We start from the raw sequence: 23,600 nt of genomic DNA, 5'->3' as shown, positions 1-23,600 counted from the left end.
TATAAATATATTTAATATATAAACATTTTTATGAAATGTATACATGCATGTGTGTATTTATATATACATAAATATACACCGCACACATTATGTAAACAAAAACTTTTATTTTTGATGCGATTAATCACGATTAATCATTTGACAGCACTACGTCCCAGGTAAAAATCAAGTGCACTTCCATAATGTACTTAAAGTGCTCTATTTTCGCGCACTAAATTTGTACATTAGTATATTTTTAATACACTAAAAATGATCCTTTAGTACTCCTTAAGATAAACTTAAGATCATCTAAGAGTACTCAACTGTGCTATTTTGAGACACCATGAATATGAACTAAAATGCACTTTTAGCATACTATCTTTGTATTTAAAAAATGTATTTAGCTACCACTTGTAGTACACTTGAACCCATCTTTCATACACTAGTACACTCAAGTGTACTACAAGTGGTAGCTAAATACATTTTTTAAATACAAAGATAGTATGCTAAAAGTGCATTTTAGTTCATATTCATGGTGTCTCAAAATAGCACAGTTGAGTACTCTTAGATGATCTTAAGTTTATCTTAAGGAGTACTAAAGGATCATTTTTAGTATATTAAGTACAAAATTAGTGCGTGATAATAGAGCACTTTAAGTGCATTATGGAAGTGCACTTGATTTTCACCTGGGGTCAGAAGAGCCTGAGAGTTTGACAAGCAATGAGAAACAGCCGCCGTGTAGTTTAAACACCTTTTTAATATCAGTGGGACAGGCTGTATAAATGGCATAACTGCAAGTAAAAGCAATCAGCATATTTGGTGGTTCTCAAGGGCAGTAAAAACATGAGACAGAGTCCAGATCAGTAATTGAAGGCCTGGCTGAAGCTGCGTTTCTGACCGCCTCCTCCACCGCCTCCTCCTCCTCCTCTTCTCCCGCCGGAGCCGTTGTTGCCTCTGAAGCCGAATGAGCGGCGTCCTCGTCCACCGCCACGTCCCCCGAAGCCTCCGGACGTCCGCTCGCTGCTCTGTCGCATGCTCTGCTCCATCTCGGGGAGCTCTGTGGCCACGGTCAGCTGCCAGCGCCGGCTGTCCTGCCACTGCTCCTGCAGAGAGACAGAAACACAGAGCCGAGTCAGCAAACTCAAGCCACCAGGACAGGTGTCTGTTGACAAGCCTCTGTTAGTGAAACCCGAGAGCGACTCTCAAAAAGAAGAGTTTTCTCTTGGGAAAGAAGACGCCCGTGTGTACAGACACGTCCTCCAGCGTCGCTTTACAAGCCACTCCAAACACACAAGAGAGCATCGTCATACCTGCATCTCTTTCACTTTGTTGGCCGGGACGTCGAAACACACACCCTGAGAGAAACACACACACATACACACGTTAGAAATCAAGCCCCAAACTCTCAAAAACAGAGATGCAGATCCTCAGTCTCACTTAAGGGTGTGCAATAGACAAAAAAATAACATCTGTATATTTTCTGTGATTTTACTGATAGTGACAATCAGACGAGATTTAGCTGAGCGTGTTACTGTGCTGGGATTTTAAGGACTGCCGTGGACAGCTGACTCCTGAGGTTTTTGATTTTCTTCATATTCTGTGTGGTGGTCAGTTCACACCGATTAGAAATTAATCTTTTCCAAGAGGTTTAAACTGATTTTTACATTTTATGGACATTTTTTCCTTTATAAAGCCATTTTTTCTAAAAAAAAAAAAAAGTGCGCATCATCTTTTGAGTCAGATTCTTACATGTAATCAATGTATTATAAAATCAGTATCGACCAAATTCATCTTTGCAATGCAGAGGAAACACAGAAGCTGCATCTGAAGTGGCGTTTAGATTCATTTACACACTGTTGCACGCAAATGCATGATGTTTGATATATTAAACAAAACGTTGAACACTGATATTTGAAATTATTTAAATAGTAAAAAGATATTTTAAATGTGAAATTAAAACCTCCAGCAGGTGGCAGCAGGTCACAAAGTCATTGCGACTGAACCGAATCATTTAAACGGTTGATTCATTCAGGAACGAAACGCCATCATGTTGCTCAGAGATGCAAAACCAGGCAATATGGTGTCTAAAACGCAAGTCTCTTAATTCAATTCTTGTTTATTGAACTGTTGTTAAAAAAAAAAAAAAAAAAAAAAAAAAAAAACCCCAGCACTCTTCTGGAGACATTTATTAACTATATGAAGTGGTATAAATATACATTTTCTGCCCCCATGTCTTGATTTTGTGATCATTCTTAATGTATTTTAATAAACTGAATCATGCAATGAAAGAACACACTCGCACTAGACGTAATGTATGCGTGCTCTCTGTAGGGGTGTTTTGAATGTTTTTTTGCAAAATTATTGATAATCTAAAAATCGCACATTAAAACAACACCTACGATAAATAATTGCACACCTCTAGTCTCACTGCTAATTTAGTCATTTACATGTCACCATGATTTATAAATAAAGTCATCCTTCAGAATATGGCACCTTAAGTGAGAATTTGGGGATATATGCAAATAATAATACAGGACAACAAACTGATAAAACTGATAATAGATGATCAACAAAATCCATTTTTGATTATTATTATCGATTATTCAGGTCTGTGCACAGAGAAACTCCTCAGTGATAGCCGAAGCTCCAGAGATCTTTGTGTATGATACAGATGCTGCGTGTTTCACACACACACACACACACACGTATTTTTCCTAGCATGCAACTTACATCTGATACTCACATTGACTGTAAATGTTTAATGTTAAATTTCAATGCAGAATATTTCCACTTTACATAAAGACCTGTCCTGACCTTATGTGTGCATGTATATCAAAATGTGTGTGTATTTATTTCACATTAATATTTCAGAGTATTTATTTTTGATAAAGTAACTGTTCTTAGATGTTAAATGCACCTTTTCAACTATCCATGTTTAACTCAAACCTTAGTGTTGCAAGCAATATCTCTGCAAATTCACTGTAACGGCATGATGTGTGCATGCTCCTACAGATCAGTTTATGCTTTTGTTTTATTTAGAACCGTCATAAATATATGCTTCATTCATAAATTACTATTTTTTAATCTGCACAATATTTCAAGGAGATATCTACAAGTGCTTTTAGGCAAGTTGTTTGGCCTTAGCGCATAAAGATAGGCACTTTATGGAGTTAATAAAGTGGTTTGCAGATATGAGATGAGCGCAGCTAGCCCAGAGTCAAAATGTGCTAAGTTAGGGCTGGGCGATATGGCCAAAAAAAAAATAAAAAAAACTACAATTTTTTTTAAGATCAGTTGATATCGATAATTATCACGGTCAATTAATTTTTTTTTTTAAAGTTTAAAGCCAGATTTTTGCTCCAAAGTGAAAGTTGTAGAAACCAGATCATTAATTTTCCTTAAAATAATATCTAAATAGAAAAGTTAATTTCTTAGCTTCTGCGTGTTCGTTTCAAAATCAAGAAACTGGTTTGGGTTGCCTGATAATATTAATAATATCCCTTTTTTGTCTCTTATAAATGCACATTTGACCGTAGCTTGAGCTAGGATGCAGAGGTACATTTTTGTTCATTATCAAAATCAGTAACATCTGTAAAAAGTTTAGCAACCTCAGGTTTACATGGTTAAATTTGGACCAAGTTGTTTTTTTTTTTATGAAGCATTGGTCTCCCATAGTAGCATACATTTAAATCACGATAAACAGTTAAAAAGCACATTTAGCACCTCAATACAATGGTAAAAATATAAATATATGATTTTTAGGTAGCCTATTTGTATGAAAAACAATAGTCCAAAAACATTCAGTATAAATGCACACATGCTATAGCTTAATCACAAATACATTCACTATAATTATATACCATTACTCCTGTAATAAAATTCAATGTGAATATCCCATATTTCTGCCACAATACCATGGTGCAGTGAGTGTTACTACAGTAAATGGTAAATGTGTAGAATGAAAAGCCTCTGTCTCGTTGCAGTGTTTCTCCTGTTTGGCTCTAAACTAGTTTAAATCACGAGTCATGCGTGTTCTTCTCTGAATGCAAGCGCTTCACACTGGATCTCACAGCACTCGCGCGACCGAGTAAACACTGCTCTCTGAGCACTTTGGCTGTGATCCATGCGGATAAACGCTCTGTGGGACACGATTCAAATGAGTCACTGTTTCGTTCCGCTTTTGGCGCATCAACATTATATTGAACATTTATCAAACTCTTCATATTGTTTTATCGAGAAAAATTAGCGTTATCGAATTATCACACAGCCCTATGTTAAGTTGAGACTTCTTTCACTGTTATTTTCTTGCATCTCACATACAGACGAAGACACTGATGGACGTTTAAATACGTCAAACAACTAGTTGTTCAGTTTGATTCTGTGCACACTGTGAACAATTTCTGTAAATGCGGTTGTTGATCCCGTATTTGAGTGAATTGTGTGTGTACAGAACGAGATTAAGGAGTAACAGGTGAACTGACAACAGAATTTAGCTGCAGTGTGTATGTGGCCAGGTGTTGGCTTCAGTGAAACACTGAGACGTACCATCTTGCCCTTGAGGAAGTTCATGCGCGTGATGTGCTCATCGATTCCCTCCCCGAGCTGCTCCTTCAGGCCGCGCCAGGCGTAACCGATGTTGTGCATTTCTTGAGAGCAGTTCAGTAACATGGTGGTGAACCCCTGAGAGAACAAGACACAGATTTGGAAACGGTTCATATAACTGTATTCAATGACTCGCGTCCTGGGCATTGGTTAGACCACTAACTCTGTATTAACTGTAGAAAAATAACAACGCAGTTTTGCTGTAATGAAATGTTTTGTGTCTGCAGATCTTGTGTGAATGTTTGTGGTGTGGAGCTGTTGTTGACGTACGGTGTCAGAGCTGATGAGGGATCTCTGCTCCAGGTTGGTGGCTCCTGATATGTGAGCGAGGGCCGCTGCCAGCGCCTCCTCGGCCCCGCGCTGCTCGATCAGCTCACGCGCCGCCTCGCGGAAATACCCCACCGCCACAGCCGGCACAGAGTCCAAAAACCTGCCAACAGCAGCATATCACATTCAATCAGACACGTTCTGTTACATTAAATGAAAACATTCATCTCTGTATGCACATCAGCGTGATAATTAATCTGAACGTCTCTGACTTCATGGCATCTTTACTGGAGGACTGGATGATATCTTTGGCTGTTGGGACCCCGACCCGTTTGAAGGTGATTCCCTGGAGCAGGTGAACACAAGAAACGTTAGCGACGCAGACAGATATTAACCAACCATCATTTGCTCAGCTGATGACTCTGTGGTTCATTTACAGCAAAGGCATTATTCTGGGCTGATTCAGGACAACTGGGGCATCAGGTCATCTCGGTCCGATTAAAGTGTCACAATTTACCTCAATTCTGTCATATTAATATGTGTCTCTGCAGCACAAAAGCAGTCATCAGTAGCACAGGTATATCTGTAGCAATAGCCAACAATACATTGTTTGGATAAAAATTATCCATTTTTCTTTTATGCCAAAAATCATTAGTATATTAAGTAAAGATCATGTTCCATGAAGATATTTAGTAAATTTCCTACCGTAAATATATCAAAACTTCATTTTTGATTAGTAATATGCATTGCTAAGAGCTTCATTTGAACAACTTTAAAGGAGATATTCTCAATATTTAAATTTTTTTGCACCCTCAGATTCCAGATTTTCTAATAGTTGTATCTCAGACAAATATTGTCCTATTCTAACAAAGCTTATTTATTCAGCTTTCAGATGATGCATAAATCTCAATAAAAACATTACCCTTATGACTGGTTTTGTGGTCCAGGGTCACAAATTATAAACAATAATAATAAAAAAGAAATCTTGGACAAGGTCAATGGAAAAATAAAGCTTTCTGAATTGTTTTGTCATTGTTTTTAAAATTCAGACAAATATGTTGTCGGTGACCTCTGTCTGATCACACACTTCATCTATCATTTGTTGGTTAACCCACATTCACACATCATGGTCTCACCGCTTTCTGCTCCACAAACTTGAGCTGGCTCTCCTCCTTACGCTGGTAAAAACAGATACAGATGCCTGTTCTCCCGGCTCGGCCAGTCCGTCCAGATCGGTGGATATAAGACTCCACATCCTGCATTTACAACACAAGATTAAGCTGTTAAAGAGGATCTTAAACTATAGAGAGAGAGAAAAAGATCCTATCAGCAGGGACTCATCAAGGGCCAAAATCAGAATAGTACAAACATGCACTAAAATACTAATGAAAACAGAAATACTTAAAGAACCAGCCAGAGCTTACCAAATGCACAAACAAGATAACTAGAACTGAGTTAGGGAGTGGAGGAAATCAACATAAAAGCAGTGCAACTGAAGAGGAGAGCAGCTGTGGGACTGACTGACGTACGTTTGGAGGAGAGCACTGAATGACCAGGTCCACCTCGGGGATGTCCAGGCCGCGGGCCGCCACGTTAGTGGCCACCAACACTTCAAACGTGCCGCTCCTGAAGCCCTTGAGCGTGATCTCTCTCTGTTTCTGAGGAATGTCTCCGTGCAGCGACTGCGTACTCTGAACCACAACAAACACAGACAGGAGAGTCAGAAACCAGTGTCTACATGCAACCAAATAATCTGTTAGTACTCAGATCGATAGCTCAGTCGGGCTGAAAGGCCTTCGTGCAAACACCTTAATCGATCCCATTGAGCGATCCCAATGACATTTTGATTGGACTGAAAGGGGTGATGTACTGTAGATCATTTCTCATTTAATCGAGAGGACATGTAAACATTTAATCGGACTGAAAACCGAAAGGTTGTGGAATGAGCTACTGTTTTTGTAGAATGAAATGTCATAAATGACTGTTATGTTACTCTAAAAGTGAAGCAAAACAACATCTCAGCTCTTGATCAAATCAACCCCATCACATTATTTAGCATTCATATAAACACTATGGGCCAGTTTTACTAACAGTTTGCGCCAGCGATAGTACTGTTAGGTTTAACCAAAGACATGCAGTGATGAATTAGCACTGAAAAGGCATGGACAGTTATTTTTGCGCCTAACCTTAATATGCATTTCTAGGAGTTTCCCTTTCACACACAAAAGTCATGGGAGGAGAATATTCAAATGAATCACGAAACAAGATTTACTAATGTTTGTGCTCGTCAAATTACTGGTATTTGCAGCATTATTTAATGCCCCAAAAAAGCATGTCTTAAGCTATTTTGCGCTTGAAATGGCTGCAGTTACTGTCGGCACCTCAGAGAACAGAGAGCTCGTGGTAGAAGGGAGAGGACTTTTCATTCATTTATTCGGAATGCCAGAAGAACACATCATCTGAACATATTATTTGGCAAGCCATGATATTTTTTAATTTGTTTCAGGAAACAAAAGATGACTTGGAACTATAGAGGTCTTTAAACTAAAGCCCTAACCAGAAATCTTTTTTTTTTTGTTCCCCACAACAAATATCCGTTATATTTATAAAAAATACAAAAAAATCTGTATTTCACGATTTCATGCAACTCTCAGTAAACAAATACATGTGAAGAAACAGATTCATCAAGGCTCGTCCAGTTCACAAGGCAAAAGAAAAAACACTTACCGGTTATGAAAGTTTATGAGCATCAGATGCAGAGTTTTTGAATGGTTGTATATGACAAGATGATCATTTTTCTACCGTGCAAATTATGGTCATTTTCGTCAGTTAAGGCTCATTAGCAATTTGGCCTGCTTTAAATCAGACACATAGACGTAGTGCAGTAAGATCGCATTTCTATTAATTGATTTAGTTATTTGAATTAGTGGGAGAGAGAGAGAGAGAGAGAGAGAGAGAGAGAGAGAGAGGGATGAAAGTTGCATGTGAACCTGTGTCTGCGCGTCTCTCTCTACAAGCAATGAGGCTTAGTTACTTCAAAAACAGTGATTTTTCCCCCTCATTCCAGAGAAATATAACCTTGCGAGTCAGTAGCCTAGCAAAGCTAATTTACTGAAAGGTTTCTGTGCTGTGTTTTGCTGCGCAATCTCTGATATCTGTGTGCTATAATGTGTTACTGCATATAGTTTTAGTTTAGCTACAAACCCGAGCCCAAAGCAATTCATTAAACATTAACCCGACCCGAAAGTATTTAGCAGACCTCTACTAAGAGTCACACAATACCAGCTCTATCAAAACTTCTAGCAAACCTTCATTTTTTGGCCTCCGGTTCTTTTCAATGTCCTGTGGCTTCTTTATTTCTTTATTTGCGACTATGCTAATTTGCGCTGCACTTGGTATATTGCGCTGGTCGATATGTAAATTAGATGTTGCGTCTGTGTTCTTTAATTAGTAAAGCACCGGCAGAAATTTCCGCTCCCATCGGCGCTGTTTGAAACTGTGCTCTCGCACTAATTTACCGTTTAGTCAAACTGGCCCTATGTTTGGATTCATCAATCAGAAAGACTTGGTTCTGTCTGAAACAGAAGGTGTCCATGTGAACACAGCCAGTGCTGGGGAAGTGAAGAGCTGCACCTGTTTGATGGATGGGTTCATGGAGAGCTCATTGGCCTCTCTCTTGGTCTCGCAGAAGACGATGGTCCGGCCGTGGCTGCCGCTGTACACCTGAACGACGTCGCCGATGACTGACGCCCGCTGAGACCAGTGACACGCGATCGCCAAGTGCTGCAAATTACAAAAGTAACACGAAAATAATATAAAAGATAAAAACACTTTATTTCAAGGTGTCCTTGTGACATGTTCTTACTGCTATAATAACAATAAATTATGCATAATTACATGCAAGTAACCCTAATCCTAACCCTATAGTAAGTACATGTAGTTAATTAATATTACTCAGAACTTAAATGTATAATTACACTGTATCAAGCGCACCTTAATATAAAGTGGAATCATGAGAAAAGTTTGTTCTGCAGCGTTACCCACATGATTGGACTGAAGCAGCACATCAAAAAACTAAATTTAACTTATTAGGAATATATATGAAGAAAAATTAAAGCAATAATATACAAGTTAAATTTTTAAAAACACAGGGATTTGTTGGCATCCTGTCCAGACAGTCTTCTCTTATTCTATTAGCATCTGCAAACAGATCACAGCGTCCAGGCAGACAGATATTACTGTGATTTATCAGGGTTATTATCAGTGTGGCCGATGTAAGGCACATACATCATTTTATTGAACTAGTGAAAAGATACATTGCATTTAATTTACTGTCCTTCATCACATTAGATGAAATATATATATATGACTATCATGGTTAATTTAATTGAGTGTAATGATGTCTCCTCACTGAGTTTCTGTGGCATTGAGTGTGTTAAGACACCACCTAGAGGAGGAAACCCTCACCTGACATCTGGACACTCGTCAGCCCTTCTGATGACAGGAACACTTTATAATAACTGCTCACTATCAATCATTAGTAAATAGTCAGTTCATCCTTTATAAAGCATTGTCCCAACATTAATAATCATTAGTAAGCAGTTTATAAATACAGCAATAAATGCCTTGTTCTTGATTTATAAGCATATCTGTTACAAAGGAGATTTAAAGGCTCAGTTATCTTCCTAACAGAGAAAAATAAACACAGAGGGATACAGAACTCAGAAATATGTATTTCTAGATGCAAAAAACTGTACACTTCAATTTTTTTTAAATTATTATTTTACAATGAAATTGCAGTGTTTTTTTTTTTTCATTTTTGATCAAGAGTACGGTTTAATTTTTTGCATCTTAAAAATATTTGTGAGTTCTGTATCCCTCTGTGTTGTGTTTGTTTGGAAGATAAATGAGTCTTTAAGTCTTCTTTATAAATGCTTTATAATATAGTCCTCACTTTAGATGAGCTCACAAAAACATGGCTGGCATCTACTAAATGTTTTATAACTACCTGCCTTAATCATGAATTACAGCAGGAATATGTGTTAATAAAGCAATTATTATCATGTGTCTAAATAATAAGATTGATAAATGTACTTTTAAATAGTTTATTAATCATTTACTTACACTTTCTAAATGATCTTATGAACCACTGACGACTCCTAAATAACGTAATAATTCAGAAATTATAAATTGATCGTTAATAAATTATTAAACATTATAGATCTGCTCAAGAACAAAACATTTATAGCTGTATTTATAAACTGCTTATGCCTATTAATGTTGGGACAATGCTTTGAATGAAGATGAATTGACTATTTACTAATGATTCATAGTGTGCCGTTATTATAAAGTGTTACTGACATTGAAATTGTGTTGTGATGCTGTAGAAATGCTGTGACAGATTTAGCTAAAGTTAACATTTAACTGTTTTTATGCATTAATATTGTATTTTTGTGTATTGTATTCATGTATTTTTTAAGATGCGTTTACACTATTTTTTGTCATTTGAACTGGATGTTGTGTGTCTTTATAGTTCTTGATTCAGAATGACTTTTCTTCTACTTTGGACCTGACTAACAAGCACCATTATGTTTACTGCATTACCTCGACTGTGGTGGCGGCTTTCTGGGTCCTTTTCCCGATGAGATCCACATGGATGAACTGAGAGCGCATGTATTTCTTGGCCACGTCATAAACCCAGGAGGGACACGTGGCTGAGAACAGCAGCGTCTGCGGTTTCTCCTCTGCATCTATGAGAGAAGAGTTCATCAATCCTGTTCAGACGCAAAGCGACTTTCTGAAAAGAGGATGTGCATCTTTCATGCCTATCGGTGGTTTATTTTTTCATTTCTCATCGTACAAACACAATGGGCCTCATTTAACAATCTAACGTAGAAACGAGCACAGATCCAATCAACTTACGACACGTGTGATTCATGAAACATTCGTATGCCGCCGAATGATCGCTCGTTGATAAATGTGGCGGCAAAAAACAATCATCAATTGAATATCACGCCCCTAAAAACACCCCGGTTTAGAAGCCCCACCCCTAGAGTTTACGACACGGAGGAACCAAACCCAGCCAAAACGAGGAAGTAATCTCATGAAAGAGAAATTGATCTTACTCCAAAAACACCTGTTAACCTTGTAATTGCAACAATTAGGCAACATTAATGTCATTTATGTGTGTATTAAAATACTGGTAAATATAAACATTATAGCCTATTTAGTTCCCCTCACTCTACAACTAATTTTAAATTTAACTATTCAGAACAGAACATGAATGAAAATAGGCATTTATAAAATTACATATTAAACTATAAAATAAAACACAAAATAGGCTACAGTGGCATTCATTATACACAGCATACAAGCAAAACTGAAACGGCATCGGGCTCACAAGCCTGTCTCATTCCACAAGAATCCGAATGTTAGGGCTGTGACGATAACCGCATTACCGCGGTAATGAAGTGACATACTGCCAAGTATGGTGACCCATACTCAGAATTCATGCTCTGCATTTAACCCATCCAACACACACACAGCAGTGAACACACACACACACAGCAGTGCGCGCACACACACACACACACACACACACACACACACACACACACAGCAGTGAACACACACCTGGAGCAGTGGGCAGCCATTTATGCTGCGGCGCCCAGGAGATGATAATGAGATGCCGACTGCGGTGTTGAAGTCATCACCGCTCTTGTTTTGCAAGGTATTTGCAGGAGGAAGCTAGAGGTCTGCATTCCGCGGGACCCGACCAGATTTCTTGCGATGTGGGATTAAATTAATAAAACACGATAGCGGTCTAACAATATCCCGTTCCTGACGTCTTTCAGAACAGCACATCTGCGTTTACTCACTCTTATCGCTCACGCGCTGCACGCACGGACCAGTGCTTACTTTACTGCGGGGTCTGTGCGTGCAGCATGTGCATGATGACCCTCAGACAGAACAGGCAGGTTGTCCATGAGCAGAATAAGGATGGCAAAGCAAAGTGTGGATGCGCTGTCCTTGAAGGATGTTCAACTTGGACTGGTAAACGGTCAGTTTACTGCTAAGAAACCCACGTCAGGCAAGTCTGACTCGGGACATTCAGGGATGTTAAATTGTTCGGTTAAAAGCTGATTCCATTTCGCAATATCTACAAGCCAACGATTTGTTCATATTTTGCTTATAAATTTAAATGACAGATGTCGTTTTTTTTTTCTCTGCAACACTTTTCCTACTGCGTTGACATTAAAATGTTAAACGAATTTTGTATTTTGACAAGAAGAATAAAAATAACAGGCTAAAATTCTTGTAATTTAAAATTTAAATTCCAAGTTTTGCGTTGAAACGACCGTACATTCAATTTTCTGTCGTACATTCGTTTTGTAAATGAGGCCCAATGTGAACAGGAGTATTAGACGTGTGGAGCGGATTGGATTACCTTTCTTATAGGACGCAGAGAGGATCTCCTCCACCTGCTCTGCGAAGCCCATGTCCAGCATCTGGTCCACCTCGTCCAGCACCACGTGCTTCACCTGAGACAGATCCAGCTTGTTATTCTGCAGATGGTCTCGGATTCGACCCGGCGTTCCCACCAGGATGTCGATGCCATTACGGATCGCCTCCACTGATCACACGAATCAATCATCAGGTTATTACACATCTTCAAACTGTATTTGTTTGGTATATATTTTCCCATTCTTGGTCACAACTAAACTGAACCACACGTTTTAAAAAACAACTACTACAACTGTATGACGATTAAAGCCCTACTTTGTGGGTTGTATGAACTTCCTCCGTAGAAACAGATAACAGACAGTTTCCTGGTGACGTCTTTGAAGTCTTTGGCCACCTGAATGGCCAGCTCACGAGTCGGTGTCAGAACCAGCACCTGTGTGGACACACATCGTTTCAGAATGATGGACAAAGCTATGGAGGGTAGGGTGCAATTACAGATGTGGAATTCATTTCTGTAGTTTCATGCAAGTATTTTAGAACTGAAATGTAAAAAATCTATATACACAATAAGTGCACTGTATCAAATGATTAATTTAAGAGGCAGTGGAGTTAGAGACACTTCATATAAAGTGGGTCCAAATGCAGCATGAACTCCTTCAGTATCCCAGGATGCACCACATTAGTTTTGTAAAGTCAATACCAATCCAAAATTCTGACTGGCAGTCAATAAATGAGGCATGAAAAGGGGATGCAAACTTTTGCACACAACAGGACTGGTAAGGGTCCTCACACTTTCCAGGGCCCTTCTAATACAGCGCTGTTCAAAAACCACTGAAAAATCATGCATTTAAAAAAACTTAAACTGTCAATAAAAGCTAAAGTTCTTGTGATTTGAGTAGCGACTCTGCACTATTTCTGGGTTTCTAATCAAAAGTAAATTAAATCAGTGACATGGATCATGCGGTTTTCTTGCTCTCTGGATCCACTCAAACCATCAGGTGAAGTTCCTGTAAAGCTTCCAGTGCTTACATGGCATTAAAGCAAAAGACAAGACAAGCCAAATACTAAAGCATCCTTAAATTCATGTCAATAATTTTCATTTAGATTAAGATGATCAAAGCTTTTTTGAAAAACACCATTACTGACCTTAGACCTTAGCACACGTGTGGTTTTGTTTAGTTTCTGGTTGACTTGCAAAAAGGGCAGTGTGAAAGGGAACCACACCAAAACATTGTATTTGGTCCGGACCAAAGCAAGTGAACTAGCAGACTTTCCTGGTGTGGATACACCCTTAATTCAAAGGCTAAACAAGATTATTTTTCTTGCCCCATTGACATATTTTGCTCGTTTCAGCAAAAGCTAAAAAGAAAATTGGGATAATTTTTTCAGAAAACAAGGCATACTATCTTAAGTCAGTGGTTCTCAAACTTTATATACCGAGTAGCACCTCAGAAAATATTTGTCTCTCTAAGTACCACCATAATGAGCAGCATTAAAATCCTGTAGTGTAGCAGGCCTAATTATTCAGATACAGCACTTTGTTGATGTCAGCCACTTTAATATCGTAAATACACAGTTTGAACATTAGCACTGCACTGTGCTTACATACAGCTAAATAATCGGGGTGCTCCGACTGATCAGTTACCGGCCACTATCAGCCGATAATCGCTTTGGGATGTTTGATCAGTGGTCTCTATACTCATGCACACTCGCAGCACACACACATAACGCCAGGTTCACATTACTCCGCTCGCAGTGCGTATTATTTCGGCGCTCATGTTAATGGATTTTAAGGTGTTCACACGGCTGCGGTCCGGCAGTGCGTTCCATAAGCAGTCTTCCACCATAGATATGCATACGTACATATTTATGGATTTAACACCGAGTTTGCTGCATGCGCTGAATTAAAGTGACAGCGCATTATTTGCGGTAAATATGAAAACTAAATGTAGTAGTTACACCATCAATGCATATATTTAAAGTCTACTGTGTTTCACAGTGAACACATATGGCTTTTTGGCTAGGTTTAAAGGAAAAGAGCACTTTTAGATAAACAAGGCAATAATAGATGAACCACAGGGTTGCTTGTGATAATGTAAGAAAAGTATTTAAAAAGTTTTGCCACTTGCTTGAACAACGGTGTTGTGCTGTGTGTAAGCTATTGTGCAACAATTGCACGAGTGTAAAAACAAAAATGCACTTCATGATCGAACATTTATGTGAGATAAATATATATTTTTGAAAAAAGTCTAAAAAAAAAGCTCCCCTCCACCCCTCAAATTGAAAAAAATCCCCCTCACAAGAGTCCCCTATAAGAAGGAAATTCCCCCCATTTTTTCCTGATTGGAGTGTTACTATAAATAATTGTACATGATAAACAGGCGGCTTTAAAAAGATCGTTATCGGTGATCGTATCGGCAGATCTACTTTCTGTGATAGGTGACTGGCCTCAAAAATCCTGATCGGAGCACCCCTAGTAAATAAAAAAACTTAATGATTCAATTAAAATGTGTTGTACCTAAAAGCTAAATAAAACTTGCACTGTATTCCAGGGCTCCAGACAAAAAAATCGAGTAAGGAGCCATTGGCTCCTATAAAAGAAAAACTTAGGCGCCAAATTATTTTTTTAGGTGCCACAGAATAAAAGTGGTTTATTTTATTATTATCATTTTATTTTTCCCCCCTATTTTAACATTTCAATCATTTTGTCATGTGTTTATGTCTTATCTTTACTAGGCTTTATCAGCATTTTAATCCATCTTGTAGATGATCAGGTCGACCGGGGGACTAAGGTTCACTTAAAGTGTGAATTAAATGTCTTTTACAACTTGAAATATACAGTCACAAAGAATTGTTCGTTACACAGAATCTGTACCAATATCATGGACCATAAGCATCACTTGGCAACTGAGTGCAGTGCATCCTATAAATGTTGTCACGTCTTTCACACATTCAGTCTGTTTTTCTTCATTAGTAAAATGCAATTTTATAGGAGGAGTTGAATCATGTACAACAGAATAAGTAAAAATATTAATATGCAACAGCGCATAAATATAGCAAAACGCTCCTCTTTATAGTTATTTTTCTAGCTGACTGATGAGTTTATGGACACTGAGTGGTTATTCTGAGGTAAATGTATTACAATGCAATGTTTACAAGCTTTATACATTTCCTCAGTTTGAAACACTGAATGAGCTTTTACATAAAACATTTCAGTAAGTTGTACTATAGGCTTTCTTATTGCCTACCTTTTGATCATGTTCATTTCATACTATAGTAGTAAATGGAAATATATAAAGGGTTCACTTGCTGCTTTAACTGAGGTGCTAAAGAGATCGCGCCTGAGCATTAAGTGCGCTACTCTCCGCTCGCGCGATCCGGACGCATACACGGACCGTGTGGACGCGGGGTACTGGTGTTTATATTATCACCTTTCAGGTCTCTCTCACTGCGTTCAGCAGACTGTGTGCGGCAGAGACGAGGACTGTTTGAAACTCTTTTCCAGTAAAACTTTGATGCGCATCGTCTTATGTAAGTTTAATACGTGAACATAACAAAAGATGTGAGCGCAAAACAATCGGGAAAAAAGTCCTTTCATGCAAATTATATATAGTCGCCAGTGGCGACCTCAGCAAAAACTTCACTCGCAAATTAATATTTTTGGTCGCAAATGCGACCATTTTAGTCGCAGTTTGGAGCCCTGGTATTTAAATGTAAAAAACCCCAAAACAACAGCAACTTTACTCAGAAGTGTAAGTCTGAGCTGTTTCAACTGACAGAAACTTGCTCTGACTGATCTTAAAATATATCTGTGCCTTTGTTTTGTCTCAAGATGCACACCAGTTATGTTTTTTTCTAAGCATGTTTATAAAAATTACTTAAATGTCCTAATTGAACTATGGTCTAATCCTGGCTTAGTCTAAACCCTGTCTGTGAAACCAGGCCGTTGTATTTTATATATGCATTTATATTTGATTTAGTGATTCCTCCGAGTAACACACTTTGAGAACCGCTGTCTTAAGTCATTTTACTTGTCAAGTAAATGCATCCTGATTCAAGAATTTTTAGATATTCATACTAGAAAACAAGACAAATATATTAAGAAAACCATTTTTTGCAGTGCAGAACAGTACTGTGTATTTCATGGTATTTTAAAAGCACTTGTTTACAGCGTGAGCCCATAAAGCAGCATAACTGTCCATGTTCATCACACACTGACAGCACATATATCCTCAGGCAGCGTATGGCGCGTTACCTTCGGGGCCCGGCCTCTCCTGCGGTCCTCTGCTCCCGACTGCAGCTTCTCCACCAGAGGAACAGCAAACGAGAAGGTCTTCCCCGTGCCGGTCCTCGCCTGACCGATCACATCTTTCCCATCATACACCGAGTTAAAGGTCTTCACTTGGATGTCAAAGAGATACGAAACACCACGGGCTAAAAGAAAGAGAAATACTTGACATAATGCACAGTATATTTCAGTGATGCGTTTCTGAGTCTGTGTGTCCAGCGTTACCCTGCAGCAGTTTGATGGTGTTCTGGGAGATCCGGAAGTTGGAGAAGGCTCCTTCTTTCTGCTCCGGAGTTTCCTAAAGAAATAATCAGATCAACAGAACAGCTCACTATGAACAGAAGCAGAGGAATGAAGCGCTAGTACACACTTTCTCCCGGTCGCTGTCCGAGTCCTCGCTGGACGGTGCAGGCGTATCTATTACAGCCAATACAGATGCTTTATCCGTCCCTCCGTTGCCCATCACGTCCTCCACATTTGCCTTTTTCTTCTTTTTCAGCTGTACAGAGATTTTAGTAAACAACCTGTTCTCCAGGATAATGATTTACATGAGATCTGAAATCAGAAGGAATCCGTTACCTTGACCTGGTTTGTGTCCGTGTTTCCATTCATGTCTGTGGACTTGGTGGGCGTCTTCTCAGCCTTCCTCTTTTTAGGAGCCGGTGTATCACACTCATCTGCCTCTGCCTTCTGCTTCTGTTCTTTCATTTTCTTTTTCTTCTTCTGGAGAAAAACAAGAGACAAAAATAAGAGGCTCATCTGAGGTTCATCCAGCTGGAAAGTGCCAGTGATCCATTATGGCAGAGAAAAATAAACCCATTTCCACCCGGTATTAAGAATAGTCTTGAACACTTGATTTTGTCGAGACTCTTATTTTGTCCCATCCTGAGTCACATTTTAGGCCTCATTCCCTCCTGGATTCGGCACTGAACACTTATGATCCGATCAAACATCAGTTCCCGTGATGGGCAAATTCTGTCATATTATAAACCCATAAAACACATCCATCATTATATTACTGATTGACATTTTTCTAATAATCTCTCATCGTTTTTGTCTATCCATTGAATGTCAACATGACCACACATTAAAAGGCACAAAAATACTTTCATAAATATTAAAAAATACTCCATCCAAAGTAATCATACTTGAAACAATTTTAAATAAGCATAAAGAATAGCACTGACTTTTGTACAGTTTATTTTTGTTTAACTTTATTAGTAAAAATAATGTGTTATTATATAGCATGTTTTTGTGTTTTGCTTTGGTACCGAAATTGATGCCGAGAACCGTGTATTTTAACTGGTATTGGTACCGAATACTGAAATGTTGGTACCGTGATAACACTAGCGATTACTGTCATTTGAATAAAAATAATAATTTAGAATTATTATTGTTGTAAGGCAATTGTTTGGCTTCCTACAACCCTAGTGTGAAATAGAAAGTAGACTGGGACTCTATATCACTACTAAACAGAGGGTTCAGTCTCCTTTCAACATCAGGATCAATACAATTCACCAACGCTTTTCTATACTCTATTATCAACCAGATAGATGAATTTAACTTTAAAATGAGCAAAACTTTGTTCCAGGACCCCCCCTAGAGGGACCGAGGTCCACCCGTCCGGGGGAAAACACTATACACACACAAACACACACACACACACAAACACACACAAACACACCGACCCACCCTCTCACACACACGTGCTGTTGGTGTTCATGCTAATCACACGTGATCGCAGACGTAACTTACGTCAGATATTTCGATTCCACGTGAACACATTGTCTGAAGAGAGTAAAGTAAACACATAAACAGGACATGTGCACTATCTGAATTCCGACTCTTATAGGGCAGAAGTGATATGAGCCGAGCCCAGCTGTGACGCTAGCGGTGTGTGATTAGCATCAGTCAGAGCGAGCTCCTCTCACCTTCAGCAGCTGCAGGCCGCTCTCCACATCCTCCATCAGCGCGCTCGCGTCGTCCACAGGCAGGATCTTAGACGGCATCTTAGATGTTGTGAGGCAGACAGACATGTGCGACTGTACTGAGATCGCACCGGAGGAAAAGAAAGAACCGGAAGCCACGTGTGTAGAAAGGAAGCTCTCCTTCACAGAAACGAAACTGTGCCTCGAGTGGGCGGGGCTACATTAACAGCGCGCGACAATCTGGTGGCCAGTAGTGAGAATAACTAATTAAATGTTTATGTAAAAGAGAGATGGATCAAAATTATCAACATAAAAACCGCAAAAGATTCTGACGGTCATTTAAAAAAAGTCCGCTTTGTCGATATGACCAATCAGAAAACACTTCCGCTGTGAATTTGGCCAATCGTAATAGAACTCAGTGTCTCGCCCCGCCTCCGGCAGAATTCTGTTCTGTGTTCATTTCTTTTCTAGAAACTCAAGATCAAGGGTAACTGCGCCACGCTGTACGGATCGCCACACGCGCCAAAATAAACCCCGTGTGTTCAAGCCCCGCTCAACTCAGGATAAAACCCAGCAGTTATGACGTAATGAAGCTTTGTTTACTCAAATCATAGGTGCGTTCGACTTGAAGCAGGGCTACAGACGGCGATCGACGAGAGTAGCCGCTTGCAGTCAGGGGCGGAGTTGAAAACGGAGTCGTTAAGTCGGACACTTCGGGGCTCTCGTAGTTTGCTGCATCTACCTCAGTCATGGTAGATCACGTGGCGTTTGCTTGCTTTATTGCAGACGAACTGGAAGCTATAGAAATGCCGTTATTGTTGTATGAAATTGAGCACAATGAGCAACGAAAGTGAGTAAAGGTTCAATGTAATAAGTATTGTTTTAATAAACCTTTAAGATGTATGTAATATTTTGAAAGGGTGTCATCACGACAGAAACAAGTTTTAAGTAAATAAACAGAACATATTGAAAATTTGACTTGTGCAGTATGATTCATTATGTGTGTTTTTGCTACTGCAACTTAATAAAAATAATCTATGAAGATAATAATTGTATGTACTAAATGTGGTTTTCATTACAGATAAAAGAATTAGGATGTTACATATTTGTTTACTTATTTTACTATTTCTCCAGTTAGGTAAGCACATTTCAGTAAGACAAAACACCATGAACATTCATACGTGAACACCATGAACAGGCCTACGGATAAGCCCAATTTATTTGCCTTTCTATTATGATTTATACCAGCTTATGAAAGTGATCTGAATGTTGTATTAAGTTGACATCCAGCCAGAGTTGTTGGTAGTAATCACATGCAAGTGAAGATGGATGAACCCAGCAACTAGACAATTAGTATCAATCAGAATCCATGATGACCACATTATATTAAAAGCCTGTAAGATTGACACTTGATTTATTCCATAAAAAAATTATCTAAATAGGTCATGCAGCTTAATACTGTAAAGGGTCTGTATGAAAAAGGTCCAAAATAAACCTATGCACAAAACATATATAAACGAATTAACAAAAAAATGATTGCAGTAAAAATAATTGTAATCTTTTAATAAACATGACTTACGAGATGAAGATGACATGAAAAGTTAATTTAATTAAGTCCGTATATGAGCATTAGTGGGACTGAAGTTGTCAGAATAAACCCGAAATACACGTCCTTGTTGTCATGTGGTGAATTTGGCCAATCGTGAAACAGCTGTGTCGTCATCAGCGCTCCCGCAGTCGCTCTGGAGAAATTGCGCCGGCTGAGTCAGCCGGCTGCTCTCGAAACGCTATCGCGGTACTTTGATGCCACACGTGACAGTGACGTGTGGTCGGCGCCGGTTCAAGTCGGACTAAATTTCTAACCGGCATGCACTGCTTCAAGTCAGCCGCCGATCGGTCTGCTAAGTGCTGCATGAAGTCGAACGCACCTCATGTGAAACGCGCTCCGAACCACTCAATCACAGAAGATTCGGAGCTTCAAGAAGCAGTGATTCGAAACAATTGATTCACAGAAGATTCGGAGCTTCACGAAGCAGTGATTCGAAACAATTGATTCACAGAAGATTCGGAGCTTCAAGAAGCAGTGATTCGAAACAATTGATTCACAGAAGATTCGGAGCTTCAAGAAGCAGTGATTCGAAACAATTGATTCACAGAAGATTCGGAGCTTCACGAAGCAGTGATTCGAAACAATTGATTCACAGAAGATTCGGAGCTTCAAGAAGCAGTGATTCGAAACAATTGATTCACAGAAGATTCGGAGCTTCACGAAGCAGTGATTCGAAACAATTGATTCACAGAAGATTCGGAGCTTCACGAAGCAGTGATTCGAAACAATTGATTCACAGAAGATTCGGAGCTTCACGAAGCAGTGATTCGAAACAATTGATTCACAGAAGATTCGGAGCGGCCATAGTTGACACCGCGTGCGGCTTGTTTCCGTGTTTCAGTCGCTCGTGAGTGTTCCTCTAATGAAGTTATTGGAGGAATGCATCTCTCGACACAAATAATTCAACTGAAATATGAATCTAATTTGACTAGGGATTGGTTTTCTTGTTGCTAAAGTAACATCCTGCTGTTCCAAAATCTTTCTCCACTCTGCGCTTTTCTTTTGCCAAGAAGAGGAAGAATCCCTCTCTCATTTATTCTATTTCTGTCCTTGTATTTAGCAATTCTGGTGTCAAATTTCAGCATCTACACTTCTTGTATTCTTTGGTCCATGTACCATTTCTCCAGTTCAGGTTCTCTCATGGTTTGTGACAGTATAGAAGATGCCCTGGACTTTATTTCTGATGGGTAAACTCACTTTAAACCTTATTCACATCTGATTTACTTTAACTTTACTCATCACTTCGAAGAATCTCCTCCAAGCCTTAAAATCATCCAATCTTTTAGAAAAAATCCTTTTATAACTTATTAATTACCTTATAAACCCCTGTTCTTGTTCTAATGTTTATCTGTATCTTTGATTACTTTATCTTTTACGAAAAAACAAAACAAAATCATCCTGCTGTTGGAGAGCGTTGTTATATAAAATACAGCAGTGTTAGTGCATTACATTATTAACCATCAAACATCTATCAAAATACAATTTAAACTTGATCTAATCAATAATCATATAATCAACAAGAACTAATGTATGAGTCAAACTCACTCATGTATCTTTTCCAGGCATAATTTTATTACATGTTTGTGTTTACAGACACTCCTAATGGGGTTCATTTGCATAAAGTTAAACAGTTTGCACCTTTGTCACATTGGAGTTACACCTCTTAAATGTATCGAAAGAACATTAACATAAGTATTACCACTTAAAAATAATGACATTTAGTATTTATTTTGTACATATACAGATGCACGTTATAGACTGACTGACAGGCACAATGTAACCTTCACATCGGCATGTTTCAGTGAATCATTAGATCTCTTTTATTAAACTAAAATATGCAGTTAATAACCAAAGAGAAACATCACAGCAGTCTGCAGTGTGCACGGGACACAATCGCTCCTACAACTACAGAACAGATTCACCTACGCAGCATTTCAACACAGGTGTTTGTGCTAAAATATGGAGCGCAGATGTTTAGGTTCTCTCGCTCCAGCTTGCCTCTCCCTGTGAGCCATAATGTGGCTAGACGATGGCCACTTTTACTTCAGGACATCCCTAATGGAGCTGGGAATGAAAAACTAAATAAAGAGCAGTGTAGGTGGTCCACTGATGTCAACAAAAAGAAGAGGATCCAAGCTTTTTTTGAATGAAGACTGTTGTGTCATTCACTGCACTCTGCAGAGCAAAGTAGGTTTCGCTTGCCGTCAGAAGTTTCTTGAGGGTTTCCCCTTCTGTGTCCCCTGCCATTTAAATTCATCTATTGCTTGTCTGGTAGATTCAGTTAGATGCTAAGAAGCAGGTTCACCAAACAGGACATGTTTTCTCTGCTTGGGCCATTTGACATCTCAAGGGGCTCCAGTAACTCAACAAGATCATCGCTCTGCAGACGTTGTTTTAAGTTGTCAGTTACCTATTGATCTTCCCAGTGACGTCCACACCTTTAAACCAGCCAGATGAGATACTGTGTTCAGCCTCGCTTGAAGAACCGCTCTATGAAGTGTGGCTTCCCTTCTCTGCAGCTTCAGTCTGAGACGCTTCCTGAAGAACATCCTTCATACATGCCAACTCAGACAGAAAAAGGCAAAATATGTGAGGTGCTTTTTTATTTTTATTGTTTCTTTCAACATCGGTGCAATGTTTTGCTAAAAGAGGAAAACCTTTCCACACTGCCTTTACTGTGTTGGATATGGAAGCCCATTTCCGCCACTGAATAAAAAATAAAAAGGTAATTGTGACTTTTTATCTCTTTATCTTTCTTTTTTTTTTTTTTGCAATTGCGACTTTACATCTGACAATTCAGGCTTTTTTCTCAGAATTGTGAGATAGGCCTATAAACTTGCAATTGCGAGTTATAAAGTCAGTATTGCGTGATAAAAACTCACAATTCTGAGAACATAATATCAGTCTTTTTTTCCCCTCAAAATTGGACTTTATAATTTTTATAAAGTGTATATCTCACAATTCTGAGAAAAAAAGTCAGAATTGCATGTTTTTATCACACAATTGCGAGTTATAAAGTCAGAATTGTGAGATAAAAAGTCGCAATTACCTTGTTTTATTTTTTCTTCATTGGTGGAAACGGGCTTCCATACATTAGAGAGACAGAGAGAGAGAGAGAGATTTCTAGGGCCGTTGTTACTTGAACAGCTGCAATGATGCACAACAGTCACACCCTAGCCTTTCTTCTGGTAGAGAGAAGTTGGTATTGGGCATGTCACATTGTAATGCTGTAATTTTACCACTGATGTATTTAGGAAACAGAAAGGTAGACACCGTGAAGTCCAGCACCTCAGAAATGATAGCTGATTTGGAGGCGAGTAAGAAACAGGCATGTAGTTATAAATATTGGTGCTTGAGGACCCCTGTGGTTATTTATGGTACTGCAGACATTGCAGAGATTTGTGTTGCTGCTGCAGGTATGTAGGCTATGGTTATTTTCCAGATTCTATCTACACAGCTTTGA

At 38.9% G+C, this 23,600-nt stretch overlaps 1 protein-coding gene across 1 annotated transcript; it reads right to left on the bottom strand.

Moving 5' to 3' along the window:
* Positions 1-716: 716 nt before the first annotated feature.
* On the bottom strand, positions 717-19,321 carry LOC306882844 (nucleolar RNA helicase 2-like). The gene is made up of 16 exons (XM_079437791.1): positions 18,532-19,321; positions 17,180-17,323; positions 16,971-17,099; positions 16,826-16,898; positions 16,568-16,746; positions 12,628-12,745; positions 12,296-12,481; positions 10,453-10,598; positions 8,482-8,631; positions 6,378-6,539; positions 5,985-6,104; positions 5,121-5,194; positions 4,852-5,011; positions 4,525-4,659; positions 1,290-1,334; positions 717-1,082 (listed from the first exon to the last, which is right to left on the bottom strand). Exons 1-16 carry the CDS (start codon positions 18,634-18,636, stop codon positions 840-842), a joined length of 2,169 nt encoding a protein of 722 aa, XP_079293917.1. The 5' UTR covers positions 18,637-19,321; the 3' UTR covers positions 717-839.
* Positions 19,322-23,600: the final 4,279 nt, after the last annotated feature.

This window comes from Barbus barbus, assembly GCF_936440315.1.
Source record: "Barbus barbus genome assembly, chromosome: 16".
In the NCBI taxonomy this organism is placed as follows: Eukaryota; Metazoa; Chordata; class Actinopteri; order Cypriniformes; family Cyprinidae; genus Barbus; species Barbus barbus.
Note: the sequence above shows the minus strand (reverse complement) of the source record. Positions and strands in the feature narration are given on the sequence as shown.